Genomic DNA, 23,310 nt, shown 5'->3' on the forward strand with positions numbered 1-23,310 from the left:
ACTCTGGAAAACAGTGTGGAGGTCCCTTAAAAAGTTACAAATTGAGCTACCCTATGACCTAGCCATTGCACTACTGGGTATTTACCCCAAAGATACAGACGTAGTGAAGAGAAGGGCCATATGCACCCCAATGTTCATAGCAGCAATGTCCACAATAGCTAAATCGTGGAAGGAGCCGAGATGCCCTGCAACAGATGACTGGATTAAGAAGTTGTGGTCCATATACACAATGGAATATTACTCAGCTATCAGAAAGAACGAGTTCTCAACATTTGCTACAACATGGACGGCACTGGAGGAGATAATGCTAAGTGAAATAAGTCAAGCAGAGAAAGACAACTATCATATGATTTCTCTCATCTATGGAACATAAGAACTAGGATGATCGGTAGGGGAAGAAAGGGATAAAGAAAGGCGGGTAATCAGAAGGGGGAATGAAACATGAGAGACTATGGACTATGAGAAACAAACTGAGGACTTCAGAGGGGAGGGAGGTGGGGGAATGGGATAGACCGGTGATGGGTAGTAAGGAGGGCACGTATTGCATGGTGCACTGGGTGTTATACACAACTAATGAATCATCGAGCCTTACATCGGAAACCGGGTATGTACTGTATGGTGACTAACATAATATAATAAAAAATCATTAAAAAAAAAAAAAAGAAAAAAAAAAGAATGTAAAATAATTCAGCTGTTGTGGAAAACAGTTTGGTGGTTCCTCAAAAAATTAAGCATTAGAATTACTATATAATTCAGCAGTTCCACTCTTAGGTATATACCCAAAAGAACTGAAAACATGATAACACAGAGACTTGTACATGAATGTTTATAGCAGCATTATTCATAATAGCCATAAGATGGAATCAACCCAAATGGCCATTAAGGGGTGAATGATTAAAGAAGTTACGTTACATACGTATAATGGAATATTCAGCAATAAAAAGGAATGAAGTACCAATACATGGTACAATTTGGATGAACTTTGAGTACATGCTAAGTGAAAAAAGCCAGACACAACAGTCATATATTGTATGATTCCTTATATATGCTATATCCAGAATAGGCAAATCCAAAGAGACAAAAAGCAAATTAGAGGTTACCAGGGGGTGAGTGATAGGGAATGGGGAGTGACTATTTAATGGTTATGGAGTGTTTTTATGGGATGAAAAAGTTTTGGAACTAAGGAGGGCTGATGGTTGTACAATATTGTGAATACAATAAATATCACTAAATTGTACACTTTAAAATGATTAATTGTATCTTAAGTGAATTTCACTTCAGTTTTTTTTAAAAGGGAGATTTATGAGTATATTTACTACTTTTGCTACCCAGAGGCAAATGTTTTATTTTTTTATTTTTTTTTTAAAGATTTTATTTATTTATTTGACAGAGACAGCCAGTGAGAGAGGGAACACAAGCAGGGGGAGTGGGAGAGGAAGAAGCAGGCTCCTAGCGGAGGAGCCTGATGTGGGGCTCGATCCCAGAACGACTGAGCCACCCAGGCGCCCCCTGAGGCAAATGTTTTAAAGTGTGAGGAATGATGAATGACAAAAAAAAGGATGACTATATTGATGTGGTAACTCCAGTGTCTGCATATCTCTCCAAATTCATTTTTCACTCATCTCTCTGCTTGGGAGAATTTATTCTTAACACGTAATATTTTACCTGAAAATAATACAATGTCTGCTAAGATAGAAACAGTATTTCTTATAGAGACTGTATTGTTCTTTAGGGAATCCTGTAAGAGGTCCAGTTGCTCTGGGCCTGACGAAGTTGGTAAAGGAGCAAAAGATATTCGTAGAGCCTACATTTAGATGGCATTCTTTTTCTCTTGGGCATGCCATTCTATCAGGCTACCAGTTCTTTAAAAAAAAAATTGTTTTTTTTATTGAGGTGAATTTCACGTAACACAAAAGCGTTTTAAAGGGAGAGATTCAGTGGAATTTTGTGCATTTACAGAGTTGTGCAACTACCAGCTCTGTATTATTCTGAAACATTTTCATCATCCCAAAAGCATATCCTTGCCAGCATTTGTTATTTTCTGCTTTTTTGGTTATAGCCAGCCTAGTGGATATGAAATGTTACCGTATTGTGGTTTTGATTTGCATTCCCCTAATGACTCATGAAGTTGAACATCTTCATGTGCTTGTTGGCCATTTGTATTTATTCTTTGGAAAAATGTCTACTCAAGTTCATTTTCTTTCTTTTTTTTTTAGGGTCGGGGAGGGGCAGAGGGAGAGAATCTCAAGCAGATTCCCCACTGAGCACAGAGCCCCATGGGGATGCTCAGTCTCGTGACCCTGAGATCATGACCTGAGCCGAAATCAAGAGTCGGATACTTAACCAACTGAGCCACCCAGGCACCCCTCAAGTTCATTTTCTATTTTAAAAATTGGTTTTTTTTCTTTCTCGCTGTGGAGTTGTGTTCTTTATATATTAGGGATATATACCCTTATCAGATATATGATTTGCAAACATTTCTGTCATTCTCTAGGTTGTGTTTTCACTGTCTTTTTTTTTTTTTAAAGATTTTATTTATTTATTCGACAGAGATAGAGACAGCCAGCGAGAGAGGGAACACAAGCAGGGGGAGTGGGAGAGGAAGAAGCAGGCTCATAGTAGAGGAGCCTGATGTGGGGCTCGATCCCATAACGCCGGGATCACCCCCTGAGCCAAAGGCAGACGCTTAACCGCTGTGCCACCCAGGCGCCCCAGCTGTGCCACCCAGGCGCCCCTTCACTGTCTTAATAGTGTCATTTGATACACAAAAGTTTTTAATTTAGGTGAAGTCTTATTTATCTATTTTTGTCTTCTGTTGCCCATACTATTGAATTCATACCTAAGAATCTATTGCCAAGTCCAAGGTCATACAGATTTTCCCCTAAGAAAACTCTTTCTTCTAAGAGTTTTATGGTTTTAGCTCTTATATTTAGGTCATTGATCCATTTTGATGTAATTTTTGTATATGCTATAAGGTATGGGTCCAACTTAATTCTTTTGCAAGTGGTTATTCAGTTGTCCCAGTACCATTTGTTGAGGAGACTTCTTTCTCCGTTAAATTGTCTTGGTACCTGGTTGAAAATCAACTGGTCATGGATGTGTCGGCTTATCTCTGGACTCTAAATTCTATTCCTGCCATTTACTTTAATGTGGGCTGAGTTTCTTGTTTTTCTCCCTTGACAACAGGATCATGGGGTTGATAGCACCATTTTCCAGAATCCCAAAAAGCTTCACCTAACCATTGGGATGTTGGTGCTTTTGAGTGAGCAAGAGATCCAGCAGACATGTGAGATGCTACAGCAGTGTAAAGAGGAATTCATTGAGTGAGTAATCCACAGGAATGGGGAAGGGTGGTCACCTCGTACTGGCTTCTCTTTGGTATCACAGACTTTTTGCACTTAGGCAAACTTATTTTTGTCACGTGGCGACAACGTTTGTTGACTCACCCAGTTGTAACACTTAATATTGGACCATTGTCTGAAAGGCTTAAAATGGATTTAAAGCATATATTTACAAATTTTTATGGAAAGATTCTACCTTAAATTATATTATTCAGTAGGCAAATTTTGTTCTTAACAGGACATCCCATTATTTTCTCCAAAAGGAAATTCTTTTCATTACCTTTTGAACAGTATAGGATACGGTACTAGTTTTTGTGCTGCTGAACACATTACTGCAAGCTTGGTGGCTTAGAACAGTGAAAATTTATAATCTTATAATTCCGTGGGGTAGTCTGATATGGGTTTCACTGGGCTAAAATCAAAGTGTCATCAGGGTTGTGTTCCTTTCTGGGGGCTCAAAGGAAGAGTTCATTTCCTTGCTTTTAAAGCACGTCTTCTAGAGGCCACACCCAGGGGCGCCTGGGTGGCTCAGTCATAGGGCGTCTGCCTTCGGCTCAGGGCGTGATCCGGGCATTCTGGGATTGAGCCCTGCATCAGGCTTCTCTGCTGGGAGCCTGCTTCTTCCTCTCCTGCTCCCCCTGCCCGTGGTCCCTCTCTCGCTGGCTGTCTCTTTCTCTGTCAAATAAATAAATAAAATCTTTAAAAAAAAAAAAAATAGAGGCCACACCCACATTCTTTGGCTAGTCACCCCCTTCCTCCACCTTCAGCAATAGCAGCTTTCTTTCTCTCTGACCCTTCTGTTATTGCATCTCTCTCTCTGGCCATAATAGGGGCAGGTTCACTGCTTTTAAGGACTTGTGATTTGATTTAGCCCATCCCGATAATCCAGGATAATTGTTCCATCTCAAACTCCTTAACCTTAATCACATCTGCAAAAGTCTGTCTGCCATGTAAGGTAGCATATTTACAAATTGCAGAGAATAAGATGTGAGTGTCTCTGGAGGGCCATTATTCTGTTACTACAGTAACTCAAATATTATATAATATGGTTCCTTACAAAAGTCTTCATTGTATTTCAAGAAATGGACTTTAATTTTCTTTTTAAAATATGGGTAGTTTTGGGGCGCCTGGGTGGCACAGCAGTTAAGCGTCTGCCTTCGGCTCAGGGCATGATCCCGGCGTTCTGGGATCGAGCCCCACATCAGGCTCCTCCACTATGAGCCTGCTTCTTCCTCTCCCACTCCCCCTGCTTGTGTTCCCTCTCTCGCTGGCTGTCTCTATCTCTGTCGAATAAATAAAAAATAAAATCTTTAAAATAAAATAAAATAAAATACGGGTAGTTTTTATACCTTTATTTATACCAAAAACTGTCTAAGCAGTCTGTTTTGGCTCAGGGAAAACATTGCTATTCTGTGGGCAGAGTTGTTATTCTTTTTACTATAAAATTTTAATATACATGTACATCTGACCTAACAGCTTTCTTTTAAAGAATCATCTTTTCCCTCCCATTTGCTCCTTTTTCTTAAGATTGATGAAGAATAAGAAATTTGGAAAATGACTCATTTGAAGAGGCTTTTTTAATTCAGTTAAAATATTCAGGTCCCATACTATTTTAATACGGTCTTGTAGAAGTGGGTTCCCTAGTTCATTGGATAAGACAAGGTAAAAGGATTAAAATTTTTTTCATGTGTATGTTGTGTATGAAACTGTCTAATATAATGACTTATGTGTGGGCCAGTTCTCCTTTTCCATTGTTTTGAGGACAAGATATTTTTCTTGAGCAAAATCTAAGCTGATTGGGTTTGCAGTCTGCAAAGAATACTTCTTTGTCTTGATCTTTGCTCACTGATGGACATAACTTTCTCTCCATCTTAACCTCAAATTCAAAATTCTTGGGTAATTATTTACAATTTCCTTGCCTAAGATAAAACTTTATGCTTCACCTTACAAAGCAGAGCAATGTTACGTGGTTTAAGAGTTAGTCCTGATACCTTAACTTATTTCCAGATCATTTTTTGCTAAGTGAAACTGACAGCAGCCACATTTTCTTGGCTGCCATTGGGATAATCTTACTAAGAAGAAATTTAAAGGTAGATAAAATATTTGTTTCAGGAAGTATTTGTTTTTTTACCTACGAAAATCAGGTCACAGGTTTTTAATCACTGAAGCTTCATCCTGAGCTATGTGAGGATTTAGCTGAGTTCCTCCCTTTTATGTCTCTTGGTGCCTTTTGTGACTAAATGCCAAATCTGAGCCCTTTAAGCATGTCAGGGTTGGTGTGCATAGGAAATGAAGAGCAGCCTTAATAGTTCCTAAGAATTTTTGACATGACAGGATGAAAACAGTAATTGTAGTTTTTCAAATTCAGCAAAGCTTTTGAAATAGGACAAAGTTGCACTGCCAAAAATGTGCAGTGCAGGCAGAAATTTTTTTGAAGATGCTTTTTTCAAAAAAGCTGGAAAGATTTGAAACCAGCAAGTAAAGTGAGCCTCCCCAGCCCACTTCTCCCACCTTCTCCTCTGCCACATACTCTTGTTTAAAAAGTACGTAGTGCAAAATTAATTTATTTCTGAGGAGAATGAGAATCAGAATTGGCTGTTTAGATTGGTTAGAAGTGCCTTGTTTCCCTAAAAGGAAAAAAAATGTTTCCTAAAAAAAAAGTTCATGTATACACATACACACACACACACACACACACACACACACACACATACACGCATGAATGCACACATGCACACACACTTATATTGTAGCCCTGGTGAGTAAAATGTATCATTTAGCTTTTTTCCCTTCCTTACTCTTACTCTTAGAGCTCAGCCTTTGTACTTGGTATACTTAGAGAAACTGTCAGTAAATAATGGCATTTCTAATCTGAACCTTTTATAATGTAAAGATTCCAAATTAAAATATGAGAAAGGAAAACACTGAAATTGAACAGACTAATATATAACATGCTGTGGTACTTACTTAGATGGCTTTTTAAATTGAGATATTAAATAAATGGGGCTAGGCTCGGATTGAATTAAAAACTGTGCTGCTATCTAGATATTTTAAAGAAATGGGTAGTTGAATATTTGTTTTAAATTTTAGGGTGTTTTTTAAGTTCAAGGGATGTTACCTGACCAGAAACAGAACTTTGATGTCAGTTCTCAGGCTAACGGCTCATGTAGCTCTATCGATTTCGAATGAATTATTCAGTGTTCAGTAAACGCTGAAGCTTTAAATGTCTCCCTTGTGACTTTTCTTTGTGAGATGTAGAGCACAAGCCGTGCCGTGGCTCTGAGTGTGTAGTCTGACAGATACGCAGCACTTTTAAATTCCAGTATCACTCCTCTTGTAGCTAAGTGTTCCCCATAGGCCTGAGGTAACACCAAATAATAAGAGAAAAAGGGACAAGAGTGAGGAGAGAAAAGGAAGAATACCCACGGACAAATGTTGCTTCCCAATCATTGCCTCAGATGTCACTCAGTTGAAAAGTGTGCTCGCTGGTGTCCTGGGTGGAAAAGTTTTGTCACCAAGACAAAGAGCATTTATCAGGCAAACCACCGAATTTCTCTCCGTCTTGGTACATCCTGGGGAAGGTCGGAAGAGTTTCTGATCCTACTTCTAAGGCAGGCTTTAGATCCTGTTTCATTGTTTCATTTTTTGTTGTTCTTGGTACCCCATCTGATTCTAAAGATTTGAGGTGGTTCGAAGTGAGGACATACATACAGAAGAAATGTTAAAGTCAGGGAGCTCAGAAACCATAAAGATGGAATGGGGAGAAAATGTTTACCTGAAAACCAAGGAAAGGTCATAATTGTACTTGAGCAATGAATAGAATTTGGTAGTTTTCAAGCACTGGTATACTTGAACTACATTCCAGAAGGAAACACATCGATTATACTTCTTATCTGATAAAAAGGAGGATAACAATTTTTTAAGGAGAGAATCCTTTGCTCATTCTCAATCCGAGAAAAACTTGTCGTGTAAATATTAAACCAAAATGATGATGAGCAGTGTCTTCAACAGGAATTTTGCAGAAGATACAAAAACATTGTTCACATGGTTCTCTCTTGTATTGATCCCTAGAATTTGAGGGTATAACATTAGACATAATCCAGTAAAAACATTTTAGTGGGAAACTAAACCAATGGTGTGGTGCTTTTGGGTGATCTAACTATGCAGGGTTAGAGCTGAAACCAGTAGAGGAATTTATAGTCTGTGTTAAACTGTTTTTCTCACGTAAGTTTGGTTGGCTGCACTTTGATAGGATTGAATGGCAGTCTTTCATATTGAAGTCTTTGGCTATTACTTGGAATGGAGATACACTGTGTTGTTGGTTGAAGCTACAGGCCTCAGGTAATAACAGTTCAGAGCTTGGCTTGTGTTTTAGAATATCCCACTTACTAGAGGTGGTAATAGGGATACTTATGATGAAGGCAATAATTTTTCTCGAATATCTGTCCAAAATAGTTATTGAGTTTCTTACTGAAAGAAATCCTGGTCTTGTGCAATAATATGGTCTTGAAGTTTTAAGGGAAACTTTTTTTTTTTAAGATTTTATTTATTTGAGAGGGAGAGAAAACATGAGCAGGGTGGTGGGGAGGGAGAGGGAGAAGCGGACTCCCCACTGAGCAGGGAGTCTGGTGCGGAGTTCGATCCCAGGACCATGGGATCATGACCTGAGTCAAAGGCAGATGCTTAACTGACTGAGCCACCCAGGTGCCCCTAAGAGAATCTTTACTATGAAGATTCCTAGGCTACAAAAGGTCTCCCTGGGACCTTGGTTCAATATCAAGAGAACTTTTTTGTTTTGCTTTTTTGAGAATTGCCTTTTGATGGGTCCTAACATCCTTTTGTCTTTGAGGAGTACCACATGGTTTTGACAAAATAAGCATGAGTCCGTCCACAGTCTTCTCAAAATTCTCGAAATCCAGAAAATCTTCTCTCTTTAGAACATCTGATCAGTGTTTACCAGAGATTTATGGAGTACCTATTTCACAGAAGGCACTGTGCCAGGTGCTGGGGATATAGGAGTAGACAAGAGGGATAGACTTCCTGGTCTCGTAGGGTTTTAAACACATTTATTAAAAATTTTAAAGATTCAAAGGATATGCAGTGAAGAGTTTCCTTTCCACTGCTATTCCCACCAAGCATCCTGCTCTCCTCTCTAAAGGCAACAGATTTTAGTAGTTTCTTCGTATCCTTCCAGAGATTTTATGTATGTACAAGGAAATGTATACGTGTGTGTGTATGTATAAATTTTCTTACCCCTATCTTTTGCACACATAGTAATATATAGCATGCACATTGTCATGCACCTTTTCTTAAAACCCTATTGAGTATTTAATCTGTTGCCAATCTTTGGCTGCTCCAGACAATGCCTCAGTCAAACCCTATGCATAAATTATTTTCCATGAGGATGAGTATAACCTGTTACATCATATCAGGAAGCATGTATTGTCTGGTTGTTCTTTTTTGTGTGTGTGATAAGCCTGATCATGGGTTCGGGTGTGGGCAGCCGCCTATAGGGATCTCTCTATACTTTCCCCAGCCTTTTGCCGTTAAGTTTTAGCAGCCATTGCTAATCATTGTCTTCATCCATTATTTCTCAGGGATTGCAAAATGGTGATATTCTAATTTCATCATTATTTCTGCGTTTATCAGTTGGAATTCTTCTGTAAAGAGCTTTCCTTTATCAGCTATGGTTGGATATGTAGCTGAATTCATAATTATTTCCTTAGGTTTGGCTCCTAGAAATTGAATTACTTGGACAAAAAAGGGTTTCTATTCTTGAAGCCTTTTTATAAATACTGCCAAATTGCTGTTAGAGATGTGATACTACTTTATGCCTCCACCATTGTTAGATGAGTAAAATGGTGTTTGCGGCTTGTAGAAATAATGAAATAAAGCCCGAGAGATGAGCAACACAGTGAATGTCTTTGTCAGTCAGAACTGTCATTCCTCGGCTTTTTCCTCTGAGTCTTAATAAACTGGTATTGAGATAACTATAGTGTGACTTTGGAAATACTTGTGTTTCTAGTTGGTGTGCATAGAACGTGTTAATTTTGAAATTAGAAGGATGATTAGATAATATTGTTAGTAAAAAAAAAAAACCAATGATTTCATATGTAATATTTGACTATGTATAATAACCATGTTTAAAATATAATAGTCCTTTCAGTTTAAACAATTATAAAAATCTAATGTTTTTTCCTTTGCAGTGACATTTCTGGGGGCAAACCCTTAGAAGTAGAGATGGCAGGGATAGAATACATGAACGATGATCCTGGCATGGTGGATGTTCTTTATGCCAAAGTCCATATGAAAGATGGCTCCAACAGGTATGTTTCTGGAATGCTTCTTTGCTTTCATCAAGAAGTTCCTAAAAGCATTCCTAGAAGTTCAACAAGTTTTATTCCTTTTCTTTGAGATCTTATTATTGTAGAATGTGTCAGTTTTCTTTTTTTAACATAGGAAGGTACTATCTTAAAAGAGGAATTTGTTGTAGGAAAAAGGATCAGATTTTAATCTGATAATTATTGAGTTACTTGGGTGGTAGATATTGATTATAGCAATCTAGTTCTTATGAGCTCAGTGCTTTCTTCATGTTTCTCAGGGCTATAGGAGGCAGGAAAAATGGGAATTTAGGATGGCAGTTGTAAAAGTGACATAATGCAGATCTAGTGAATACCAGGACAAAATGGGGATAACTATACAAACTCTGTAAGATCATTAGGATTAAGTTAATTTACACGAATGCTTAGAACACTGCTTAGCGCATGCAAACATCATCAAAACACACATCAACAAATGTTTACTGTTTTTTACTGGTGTTATTATCAAACTGAGATCACTTGTAGGGATTCTTGGTCTGCAAACCAGGCTATTTCTGAGGCTAGCCTAGGCATTCAGAGCCATTTCCAATGTTAACACCATTTATTAGTCTAGTCAAGGTCTTCAGTGAGTAGAGGAGCCAAACTTGAATTGGAAGTTTGTTTTCGTGGTGTTTTTATTAAGGCAGGATAGAACAGAGCTCACGCTGAACCAGAAACCCTCTAGACAGAATCATAGTCTCTAGGCAGGCCCCCAGATTGATTTGCTTTTGTAGAAGATCCCTTGTAAGATGTCTCTTATCTCAATTCAAATTGGTATTCTCAATTATCTCCTATCTCAATTCAATTGTAAGTGAATGGAGGAAGGTAGGAAAGGACGATATAGAATCTGGTCTTGTGTGCGTTTTGGACCAGATTTGTCTTTTCTTAGATACTGGCATATGGCTAAATAGCGTTCTAATACCTTACCTTAAAAAGTAGGGGGGGGCACATTGTTCCTTTAGGACATCCTAAAACATTTCTACTGGGTTGGAATTTGATATCTGGTATGGATCACTTACTTTGTGTTATAAGCTATAACTATCCAAATGTCTTCACCGTGTTGTAGGGCTGCTACATGGGGTAGATTACTTTTCAGTTTTGTGAACAAAAACAGTGAATGATAAGGTAGCAGTTCTCAAACTTTTTGGTCACATAATCACTTTAATTTCTTAAAAATTATTGAGGACACCAAAGAGCCTCTCTTTATATGGGTTATAGTTATCAATATTTACCTTATTAGAAGTTAAAACTGCAAAATTTAACATTTGATAGTTTATTAAAAATAGTAACAAGATATTTTTTGTTTATATAAATAACACATTTTCATGAGAAATCTATTTCCCAAACCAAAAATATTTAGTGAGAAGATAGGCATTGTTTTACATTTTTGTAAGTTTCCTTAATAGAAGACAGGTGGGTTCTTATATCGTCTTCTCTGTTCAGTCTGTTGCAGTATGTTGTTTTGATTTAAGTATATAAGAAAATCTGGACTCACACAGAAATGTATTTGGGAAAATGAAGAGTACTTTAATGGTATTTTCAGATGATTCTGGATATTTGGTACTACGCTAAAACTTGATAAGTTACAGTTTCGAAAAGGTCATTTGCAATGTGAAATCAGAAACCAGATTGGCGAACATTTCATACTCTTACGTTAAAATCCATTGGTCTCTTTTGCATTTTGACTGGATCTTTGACCCATGCACAATTTTGTATTGGTCATTTAGACCTTACTGGTTCACTGAGTTATGCAGATCTTCCAAATGTTGACACGTTTCATTGTGCAATATTAAAAATGTATTAATCACGCTGCTAATTTCATCACAGTCTTTAAGCATTAGGAAGCTGCTGTCAAGCTCATGGTAGCAGATACACATTTTCTAAAATTCTCATTTTCACTTGAAAGCTTGAATTTTATTATTGGCCAAAAATACTGTTTTCCTTAAAGTTCTTTTTTGAGAAAATGTCTGTCAGATAACCAAGTCTGAATCACCATAATTTGTCTGTCAGTCGTTCTTTCAAATACAAATGGTGTTCATGGACAAAGAGGCTAGTTCAACTCCAGCTCTGAAAACCTCGCAAGTGCTTTTCCTGCAGAGAGCCTTCTACTTTGGTATACAGCCCAACTGCTTCATACATACTGCCAGCTTATCACACAGGAATCTTAAAAAGGCATGTACTCAGGGTGCATGCTTGGCTCAGTCAGTTCAGCTTCTGCCTTTGGCTCAGGTCATGATCCCAGGGTCCTGGGGTCGAGCCCCGTGTCAGGTTCTCTGCTCAGCCCGGAGTCTGCTTCTCCCTCTGCCTCTGCCCTGCTCATGCTCTCTCTCTCTCTTTCTCTCAAATACATAAATAAAATCTTTGTTTTAAAAAAACGCATATACTAAAGGCCTGAGATTTAATAAAATTAATCATTTTTACTGTTTCATCAAGTATAAATGAAACTAGATTTAAAAAAAAAAAACTGTGGATGTCTAGTGAAGAATATACTACTGCTAGTACAGTTTGATACTATGTCTTAATTCATGCTAAGGTGCCAACAGTTTTACCCAGCATTGCTTTTGCTCTGTCCATGTGGATGTCATAACAGTGAAAAAGGCAAATAATGTCCTACAATTAATATAAATATAGTTTTGACTTCATGGACTCCCCTCAAAGGGTCTCAGGGAACTCCAAAGGTCCACAAATGATCCTGCAACAGTCTTTGATCTAGGTAAGGTTTTATTTCTAACATTGAAGATTGTAGAGTTTCCGGGGAAATTATAACTAACTTGTTTTGCAGTTACTCTTACCTGGCACTGTGCTTAGACAGTATTATCTCCATTTTATCTTTGCAACATCTGTATAAGATAGATGCTGTTAGTATGCCCGTTTTGTAGATAGGGAGGTTCGGAGAGTTTAAGTAGTTGGGCTAAGGAATGCATACACAGCAAAACCGTGCTCGGAATTCGTAGGTCAGAGTAAAGGTTCTCGGTGTGTGTTTGCTAGGTTAAGTAGGATACACTATGTTCCAATTCTTATTTCTAGAATAAAATGGAAAGCTGTGACCCACTTTTTTTTTAAGTGATAAAATTCACATAACATAAAAATCACCATTTCAACCATTTTAAAGTATATAGTTCAGTGGCATTAAGGACATCAACAACATTGTGCAACCGTCACCAGTGTTTAGTTCCAGAACATTTTCATTACCCCAAAAGGAAATCCTGTACCTTTGAAGCAGTCATTCCCACTCTTCCATACCCCTCTATTCTCCTCTCCCCAGCTCCTGGCAACCACTAATCCACTGACTGCCTTTATGGGTTTGCCTCTTCTGGATATTTCCTATAAGTGGAACCACACAATATGTGGCCTTTTGTGTCTGGCTTCTTTCACTCAGCATAACGTTTTCCAAGGTGTATCCATGTTGTAGCATGGATCAGTACTTCACTCCTTTTTATGGCTGAGTGACATTCCATTGTATGGAGAGACTACATTTTTGTTTATCCATTCATCAGTTGATGGACATTTGGGTTGTTTCCACCTTTTGGCTGTTGTGAATAGAGCCGTCTTCAATTCTTTGGGGCTGATTCACTTTTAAAATGTACTAAAGTTTTTATTTCCTTGATTAACCTTGTAGTTTTATAGCATCATAGCCACTTAGCCTGACCTCTGTTAATTTCTTTCCTTATTAACTGTTATGGGGTTTATTTAATTTTTATTCATACTAGTTTAAACCTTACCGTTGTAGGACTGAAATCTGTGATAGCCTATAGACATACAGTTAACATGAAGCTATATGGAGATTTTAGATGGGATTACAGCATTTCATTAAATAACATAGTGAATTTTTCCTAACCTACGCCTCCACAGTTTTTATTTATTCTCGGTGGCCCCCAGAGGGAAAAAGAGAGTCACTGGGAAGAGATAATAAAATCATTACTTTGAGTTTTCCCATTGGATATCTTTACCTTTTGCTTTAATAGTTAGACCCTTTGTTCTCTTGGAGGTCTTCAAGTGTAAAGAATAATAGGTTTTTGAGATTGGAAGAAAATAAGAGCTATAGAAGCTAGATGGCTTTTGAAGACAGTGCTCAGACATAATTGGTACCCACATGAATGAAACAGTGGGTACTTCAAAGGTGAATACACCCATTATTTTCCCATAGATCCAGCCCTTACAAATTTTGCACACTTAACTGTTGTCAAGGCTTTGTAAATTGAAAGGTCTGATGAGATATCCACTGAATCCACTAGTGTGATCAACAAAGAACATTTTTGAGTAATTCCCATCTCTTTTACTGCTCTATTTTTTTTTTCTATTGCCCATTCCTCTTTCACAAGGAGAGACATGTTTATGTTATTTCAGAAAGATTTGTAAATTTCCCTCCTCAAATTTGTGGGAATTACTAAGAGACTTAAACACCTCTTATTTATTTCAATTTTAAAACTACTTGAATGCCTCCTTTGTGCAAGGTGATTTGGAAGACTGTGCAAATTGATACAGAAAGGAACATTACATCTTTTTGTTTGTTTATATGAAGAGATACCGCTCAGTGCAGGAGGCATGGGAGAGAGGCCATGTTGTATTAAAAATACATTCAACTTTCTTTGTATGATTTCGTGTAGTTTAAATCAGAGGTTCCTTCCCTTAAAATGTTTGAATGTGAAGTGACTGACCTTTAAAAGGATGGAGCCACTTAGATCAGATTTTACCTCTGGAAACTGCGCTGGGACAGTGTAGGTTCACTTATTGATGCATCCTTGGGTTTGGGAAAGCATGACTGGGTAAGGAATTTGTGGTAGTCTTGTACTCATTACATGGTAGTCAGCTGTTGCTAAGACTTAAGCATTGAACAAAGTGGCTGTTCTGTTCTGTCTGGTACCATCACACGAGCTTCCATCCTTGTCCCTTTAAGAGGAATGGCTGCCTCACATTTTGCTGAGAACATAAAGTCAACTCAGCAACTTCCTTCCTTTTCCCCTCAGTCTGTTTTCATCACCCTACCCCACTTGATTTCATTCTCTTTCTGAAGAGTGGCATATGTTATCTCTGGTGAGGCTAATCTCTTCATCTCCTGATCTCATTCCTTCTTATTTCCTCAAAGACCTGGCACCATCAGCTGTTCCACCCTGCAGTGCATTGCCAGTCGTCTTTTCCCTCAGGCATTTCTCAAACGCCCAGCCTGTGAGGTGCAGCGGACTCTAGGGCTTCCATCTTGAGGAGGAGGCAGATGTCAGTAAGTAGAGTACACTGGGGTGAGGGCTATGATTGAGATTCTGGGGGTGCATAGACAGGCAGCAAAACTCTGCTCATGTGTGGGCAAGTTTTGTAAAGGAAGGCTCCATTTCTCTGCTGAAAAAGGAGTTTGCAGGCGGAGAGAGTAGCATTTTAGGAAAGGGAATAAGTAGCAAGTGCAGCTCTAGGAGCGGTGTTATATGCCATGTAAAGGAAGTTGGATTCTCATTTGGTCACTTGTTTATTCAACATGAATTTATTGAGTGCCTGTTGTTTGCCAGGCACTGTGCTAGGCTATGAGTATAGGATGGTGAATGAAGCCAGGTGCAGTCATTATCCCTACGTCGTATACAGGCTAGTGGAGGAAACAGATGCTAACAACATGTAAATGTATAGTCGACCCTTGAACAACATGGATTTGAACTGCACGAGTCCACTTACATGCACATTTTTTTCAATAAATATAGTATAATACTGTAAATCTATTTTCCTTAGGATTTTCTTAATAACGTTTTCTTTTCTCTACCTTACTTTATTGTAAGAATACAGTATATAATATGTGTAACGTGTTAATGTATAATATGTGTTCATCGACTCTTCATGTTCTCAGTACGGCTTCCCATCAACTGTAGGCTGTCAATAGTTAAGTTTTAGAGGACTCAAAAGTTAGCCATGGATTTTCAACTGCACGGCGTTTGGTGCCCTTAACTCCTGCATTGTTCAAGGGTCAACTGTAATCGCAAAGGGGAGGGAAAATGGTATGCTGTTAGAGGAACTAGCATAGCAATGCAGCCTGGAGGGAGGGCGGGGTCAAGGAAAGACTCTCAGGAATCAATATTGAATTGAGATCTAAAGAAGTGAGAGTTTGCGGGCAAAGGAGAGGTGGGAAGGCTCTCCCACCTTTTGTTCTCAGCAAAAGAAAATACAGAACAAAAGCCCCGAGGCAAGAAAAAGTCTAGCGAATTCCAGATATGGATGAGGTTTAGTGAGGAAGAGGTAGGGTAAGGATGAGATGGCCATGTGAAGAAATTAGAGGGGCTTGGATTGACATTGGCACTAGATAAACGAATGAGCAGAATAAATAAAACAAGATCCATATCAAGAGAAACCTTCACGGAACTGCAGAGCACCAAAGACAGATCCTGAAAGAAGTCACCCACAAAGGAGTGACAGTTACAAGGAACTCTGAGGAGCAATAGTGGAACTCAAAAGACAGCAGAATATTTTCTAGAGAAAATAATGATGAACCTGGAATTGTGTACTCAGAAAAAAAATCTTTAAGAACAAAGGTGAAATGGGGGCAGCTGGGTGGCACAGTCAGTTAAGTATCCAACTCTTGGTTACGGCTCAGGTCATAATCTCAGGGTCCTGAGATCAAGCCCTGCATCAGACTCCGCGCACAGCGTGGGGATCTGCTGGAGATTCTCTCTCACTCTCCCTCATCCTCTCCCTCTCATGCTTGCTCGCTCTCTCTCTCTCTCAAATGAATAAATCTTTAAAAAAATGAACAAAGGTGAAATGAAGACTGTTACAGATGAACAGAAACTCAGAGAATTTATCATTGTGAGATGTCTGCAGTAAAGGAATGTATAAAGGGTATATTTCAAGAAAAGGAAAATGAATCCAGAATGTCTGAGGTGTAGGAAGGTTAGTGTGAGATTCAGAAAAGAATGCTAAATACATAAAATGGCAGACATTGTCTATATAAAATAATTATTTTTTACTGGGGAAAGTTTTTTTTAAAAAAGAGCTAAAAATAAATAAAAATGTAAAAAAGAGAACATTGTTCAGTTAACATATATGTCAGCTAAGAGCACTGTAAGTCAAGACTGAAGAGAATTCTGGAGTTGAAGTATTCTAGTTTTTTTAAATTATTATTTGGGGACAGGGTGTTAAGATATTTTTTAACTTTGTTAAGCTAAATGCATACATTAAAAATTTAAAAGTAAATCTAAAATAGAGTGTATAAATAACAAGTAGAGAGAAAAAGGACAGAGGAACAAATTTATAAAAAGGAGCAAGAAGCGTGGAAAAAAGTGGAATGAATATTTAAACGTGAGATGGTAAGTCCGGATATCTATCTATCTATCTATCTAGATTTATATATTCATGATACCTGTTAATAAACTCACTGGTTAAGAAAGATAAGATTAAACAAAATTCAGTTATATGCTCTTACCCAGAGTTGCAGTAGTAGAAAGGAAAAAGATATACTAGGCAAATACCAGAAGGAAGTTGGCATAACAGAATTAATATCAAACATGTTAGGCTTAGCAGTAGAGAGGACTGTTACATAATGATAAACAATTTACCAAGATGATATAATTTTGAACTTGTGTGAACCCACTGGAACCTGGATTGTTCTAGTTGATTAAACCAAATTTGCATAATTAATTTTTTATTGGGGAAAAATTGAGAAATCTATGATCATAGGAGATTGCAACATATCTTCCCATTATTGATAGGTCAAGCGATGTAAAATCAGTAAAGATACAGAAGATTTTGACAATTGACAAATTTAATATAGTAGTCATTTCTGGAATTACATACCCAGCAATTAGAGAATTCGTATTCTTTTCAGACATATGGAACAGTTGAAAAAAAATGGGGGTACACAGTAGATCATAAAGTAAGACTTAATATATTTCAGTAAGTTAGTATATTACAAATGACATTTTCTGACCAGAAATAAAGCAAGTTTATCTACAATTACCAAGTTATTAAAAATAATAAGAGAGTTTAGTAAAGTGATTGGCTATAAAGTTAGTATAATGAAGTCAATTGCTTTTCTGTGTACCAGCAACAAACAGAAAACATCATTTAAAAAAGACACCAGCCCTGTGACCTGCTTTGACTAATACAATGGGACAGGAATGATTTGGACGACTGTCAATGCTAGGCCTTTAGAGATCTTGCAGCTTTTGTGTTCAGAGTTAATCTCTCAGGACACAGTTGCTCTTTAGGGAAGTCCAAACTTTCCAGCTGGAAAAAGAGACCATGAGGCAAAGAACTAAGGTGTCCCAGTCGACAGCCAGAACCAGGGCTCCAGTCATGTGAGTGGGGCCGTCTTGGATCCTCCAGACCCACTCTAGCTGTCCAAAGAGGAAGCAGACCAAAAAAAGTGAATAAAATCATTATGAACTATAGTAGATTCTACAAAAGAAACAAGAGGATAAAAGGAATAACATAGGGGACCTACTTCAGATGCAGTGGCCAGGGGATGTATCTCTAAGGAGGTGACATTTGAGTTCAGACTTAAAAGACACAAAAGAACGGTGGTAAGAGTGTACTAGGCAGAGGGAAGAGCAAGTGCAAAGACCTGGGGAGAGCTTAGTGTGTTTCAGCACTTAAAGAAGACCAGGGGAGATAAACAAGGGAGATGAGGCCAGAGAGGCAGACAGAGACTTGATTACACAAGGTCTAGACAGTTGCTAAAGAATTTGTCTTGTTTTCCTAGGTGCACTGAAGGGTTGAAGCAATATAGTGACATGATCTTTCATTTTAAAAAGGTAATGTGTGGTAGAATGGATTAGAGGGGGAAAGAATGCAAGTGGAGAAATCAGGTCATATTGCAATCCAGGCTAGAGTTGAAAGTGAGTAGCCAGGTTAGAGTGATAACATTGAAGAAAAGACATAAAAAGATACCACCCATTTACGGTAGCACCAAAACCCATAAGGTACTTAGGAAATAACTATGACAGAGTATGTGTAAGACCTTTTTGCAGAAAATTATAAATTATAAATAGATTGTTCATATTCATTGATAGGCTTAGTTTCATAAAGATATCAGTTCTCAAGTGGTTCTATATAAATTTAATGCAATTATAGGACTACATATATAATTGAAAAGAAGAGCCAGGAACAAGAGGGGGAAGTATTTAAAAGTCATTATAAGAATCCAGGTGAGAAACAAGGCCTGAACTAGAACAGTAGTGACAAGAATTGGTACGTAGGTGCAAGAAGAGTAAAATCTACTTGATTGGGCAGTTTTCTGGAGGTGGAGTGTAGGAGTCAGATGAATACGATCCATTATGACTAAGCTGGTTAATCTCAGGAACACAAAGATGAATTAAGACCAGGGAATCTAATAACATCCAACTCAATAGAACAAATTTAAAAATGATATCTCAATACAGGCCTAAAAGGCTTTTGATGAAATTCAGCCTATTTTTTTTTCATTAAAAACTTTCAGAAAATAGAAAGATATTGCCTAATATGGTAAATATCTATTTTAAAGCAGACACCAACAATCCTAGTGAATGGTAATTTATTGGGCTTATTATTGCCATTATAATCAGAAAGAAAGCATGATTGCCTATAATAACCATTACTCTTAAACACATTGTTTGGAAATTTCACACTAAATCCTAAACTATAAAACAGAGGACAGTTGAATACAAAAATTGCTGTTGAGGATAACATTATAGTCTACTAAAAAACCCTCTAAAGTTGATAAGAGATCAGTAAAAGTGCTAATAAGTGGTTGCACTAAATACCCAACAAAGTAGACACCATAAGAGATACACAGATGGGTAGAATGACCCTTACCTGAAGGACCTTAAATCTGCCTAAGCACTAAACTATGAAAAGAAAACATACAAATTTTGAAAATAGAAGAAAACTAAGTAGATGTTTGATGAGCGACATGAGAAGGTCCCTGCTGGTAAAGCTATAAATTAGGACAAACTTTCTGGAAAGCAAACTGGCACTTTTATTTTATACGTCTTGGACTTGCTAATTCTCCCGATAAGAATTTTTCTAGTGGAATTAATCAGATATGTGGACAGACCTCTATATGTGAGAGATCTCTATTACAGTATTGCATATAGCAGTGTATACTGGGAACAATCCAAAACTTCATAGTCAGATGAGTGGGAAATAAACTATAGAACATCTGTAGAATAGAGAATACTAGGGATCAACTAAAAATTATGTCTTGGAAAAATGGAAAATATTCCCTATGGAGTATTATCTGATGAAAACAGATTACAAAACAATTTGTAGATATACATTTACTTTTCCCTCAAAAGTGGGAAAAGAGAGCAAGAGAGAAATAAATCAGTTAATCTGAATATATAAAAATCTTATCAGTGGTTCTTTCCAGATAGTAAGTGATTTTTTTTTTTTTTTTTTTAGATTATCTGATTTTTTTTTCCCCTAATAATGTTGGTATAACAGGCTAGTGTTATATTTGGTCAGGTTTACTTGGTCAGGTCAGGGGCAGTAGTCATTAGCGTGTGTTCTAAGTGGTAGAATTACAGTTTGACTTTGCTCTGTCTGACCGAAGCCTGTGCTCATGCTGGGGCAGAAGAGGGGATTGAGAATAATTGGAGACCGACTACTCTTTTGAGAAGTTTGCTGAAAAGAAGATGAGAGAAGTGTATGTGTGTGTGGGCAGTTAGAGTTAAACCCCGCAGCAGTGCAGCCTGGCGTATCTCTGCACCATCTTTCAATTTGCCATCTTCCTTTCACACCCAAGCTGCTGCTGCTTTCCTTCTTCCCCCTTTTTTTTTTTTAAGATTTTATTTTTAAATAATCTCAGCAGCCAACATAGGGCTCAAACTCACAGCCCTGAGATCAGGAGTTGTACGCTCTACCGACTGAGCCAGCCAGGCGCCCCAAAGCTGCTTCTTTTTGCATTGTTTTCTTTTACGAAAGTGTAGGCTTACAGATTGGTAAAGTGAAAATTAACTGGCTCCCTTTCCCCCTGCCCTGCCCCTCTTCATGTTCCTACCCAGTAGACTGGAAGCAGAACAAACACTGCTGAGAGTCACTGTCTTCTATGCAAATCATTTTACATAAACAGGACCACATTACACGCATGGGTTAACAGTTCATTCTTCTCATGACACGTAACCTAGAAGTTACTTTTGTTTTATGTCAATGTGTATAGATCTTATGAAATACAACTACATTTGTCCTTCTAAGCCATAGCCTGTATGCTATAGGACTTATTTGCTTAAAAATCTCCCCACAGAAATGCAAATCCAAACTACAATGAGATATCACTTCACACTGGTCAGAATGGCTAAAAACAACAATACAAGAAACAGTAGGTGTTGGCAAGCATGTGGAGAAAGGGTAGCCCTCTTGCACTGTTGATGGGAATGCAGACTGTGCAGCCACTCTGGAGAATGGTATGGAGGTTCCTCAAAAAGTTAAAAATATAACTACCCTGTGATCTAGCATTTGCACTATTTTCCCAAAGAATACAAATGTATTTTTCCCAAAGAATACAAAAATACTAATTCAAAGGGATACACGCACCGTGATGTTTATAGCAGCATTTTCAACAATAGCCAGATTGTGGAAACAGCCCAGGTATCCACTGATTGATGAATGGATAAAGATGTGGTATGTGTGGGTAAAGTAGGTGATGGGGAGTAATGCGTGTGCTTGTGATGAGCACCAGGTGCTGTATAGAAGTGTTGAATCACTATATTTACACTAGTATTGCACTGTATGTTAAATAACCGGAATTTAAATAAAAACTTAAAGAAGAGAGGAAAAAAATCTCCCATCCTTTCATATCATCTTTTGAAGTAATTCATATTCCTCAGTCTAGCATTCAAGACCTTCCGAAGAGGTATAAGACAATCTTCCGGTAAGACCAACTTAATATTTCAACTTGATCTTCCACTACCCTTGCATTTGGCCCAAGCCCAGGCCGGCCTCACCACTTACTGATGATTCTTTGTGTCTTGGTTAATATCGTTTCTTATGATTAAAACTTCTCTCCTGTTATTTCTCATCTTTTTGTGTTCACATGCTGTCTTTCCTGATTGCTATCCTTTCTTTTTCCTTTTCTTTTTATTTTTTTTTTCCTTTTTCCTTTTCTTAAGTAGACTGTAAGATTCTTCATGGCAGGGCATACTCTTATTCAGCCTTGTATATCCAGCACCTTTTATAATTCAGGTTCATAGATGTTCAGTAAATGTTTGTTATGTACTAAATTCACTTATTCAGCAGATACACAAAATGATTTGGGTACAGTTAGCTTTCTGTCCTAAGCCCATCCTCCTAAGAGTCTGTTCTGGTCCCAACCCAGCTATACTCTCTTCCACATTTAAATTACCTGAACCATCTTGTATTCCTTGTGTCATTACCAAAGTCTTCCTTTATAGTTACCTTAATAGACTGCAGGCTCCTTAATAACAAGGACTATGCTTGCTTAGTTTTTTATTTTTGTAGTGACTGGCATAATGTCTGTATACAGTAAGCACTCAGGAAATATTACTAGTATGGAACTGAATTAAAATGGAAAAAAAAATCCCAAACGCCAGGAATTTGTACTTTCTAGGGAGTCAGTGGTCTTTCTGCAGTACAAATCCACATCTGTAAAGATGGCTCTGAGGGGCGCCTGGGGGGCTCATGGGGCGCCTGGGTGGCTCAGCCATTAAGCATCTGCCTTCAGCTCAGGTCATGATCCTGGGGTCCTGGGATCGAGCCCTGCATTGGGCTCCTTGCTCGGCAGGAAGCCTCCTTCTCCCTCTCCCACTCCCCCTGCTTGTGTTCCCTCTCTTGCTGTCTCTCTGTTAAATAAATAAATAAAATCTTTAAAAAAAAAAAAAAAAGGCGGCTCTGGGATGCTTGAGCTTTGGAGCACTTACAGACCTTTAAGAGCTTAGATTTAAAGCGTGAATAACTGGCTTCTGTTTCCAAACTCTAAGCACTATCTAAATAATAAAGCTGCTTAAGAATAATTCATAATTTCTCTCATAGCAACCCTACATGATTTTTAATTCACTTATGAGGCAGCGGAGGCATAGAGATAGAGAAGCTCTGTGACTCATAAATAGTCAAACAGGAAGGGATCAATGAAGTAAGAATTGAAAGATTGTGCTGTTAGAAATATATGGACATATTGTGAAATGTATCTGTGACATCAACCTGAAATTTAGTGCCTGTACCTAAGTATCCTTAAGTTCTTTTAATAGAACCCCAAAATATTTGTCATCTGTGAGTCATGCGTGCATGCAACAACTATTTATTGAGAACTGATTATGTGTCAGTTAGGCATTAATTTAGATGCCAAGATAAAGCAGTGTATAAGATAAAGAGCCAACCTTTGTGGAATGCACAGTGAATTGATAACAGTACAAAACTGACTTGGATTCTGTCTCTTTTTCCTGATTTTGAGCAACTCATCCTGTCTATGCTTCATTTCCTCTTACGTAAAATGAGAGGTTAGACTAGAACTTTTTAAAGGACTTTAGTTTCTTCAAAGTCTTAAGTCTGCGCGTTGGACAGAAATCTTAATTTTCCTGAAAGACAGAGCTGAAAATTGGTTTCTTTCATTTTGTTTGTTTAATTTCCTTCCTCTAATATTTCTTGTTCCCTATTTCTATCTAGTTGAACTCCCTAATCACTTCTTTTTCTTTAATAGAATAGAA

General features: G+C 37.8%; 1 protein-coding gene across 4 annotated transcripts in view; it reads left to right on the plus strand.

Annotated features, from left to right (window-relative positions):
• The window catches only part of ASCC1 (activating signal cointegrator 1 complex subunit 1), a 92,840-nt gene that overhangs the window by 35,298 nt on the left and 34,232 nt on the right, over positions 1-23,310 (plus strand). For all 4 annotated transcript variants that reach the window (XM_040623859.1, XM_040623860.1, XM_008696011.2 and 1 more), the window contains exons 6-7: positions 3,187-3,323; positions 9,548-9,667. In XM_040623859.1, coding sequence (XP_040479793.1) covers positions 3,187-3,323; positions 9,548-9,667 — 257 coding nt within the window. The remainder of the gene's footprint in view (positions 1-3,186; positions 3,324-9,547; positions 9,668-23,310) is intronic.

The sequence above is a fragment of the Ursus maritimus genome, unplaced genomic scaffold (assembly GCF_017311325.1).
Source record: "Ursus maritimus isolate PB19 unplaced genomic scaffold, ASM1731132v1 scaffold_7, whole genome shotgun sequence".
Classification (NCBI taxonomy): domain Eukaryota; kingdom Metazoa; phylum Chordata; class Mammalia; order Carnivora; family Ursidae; genus Ursus; species Ursus maritimus.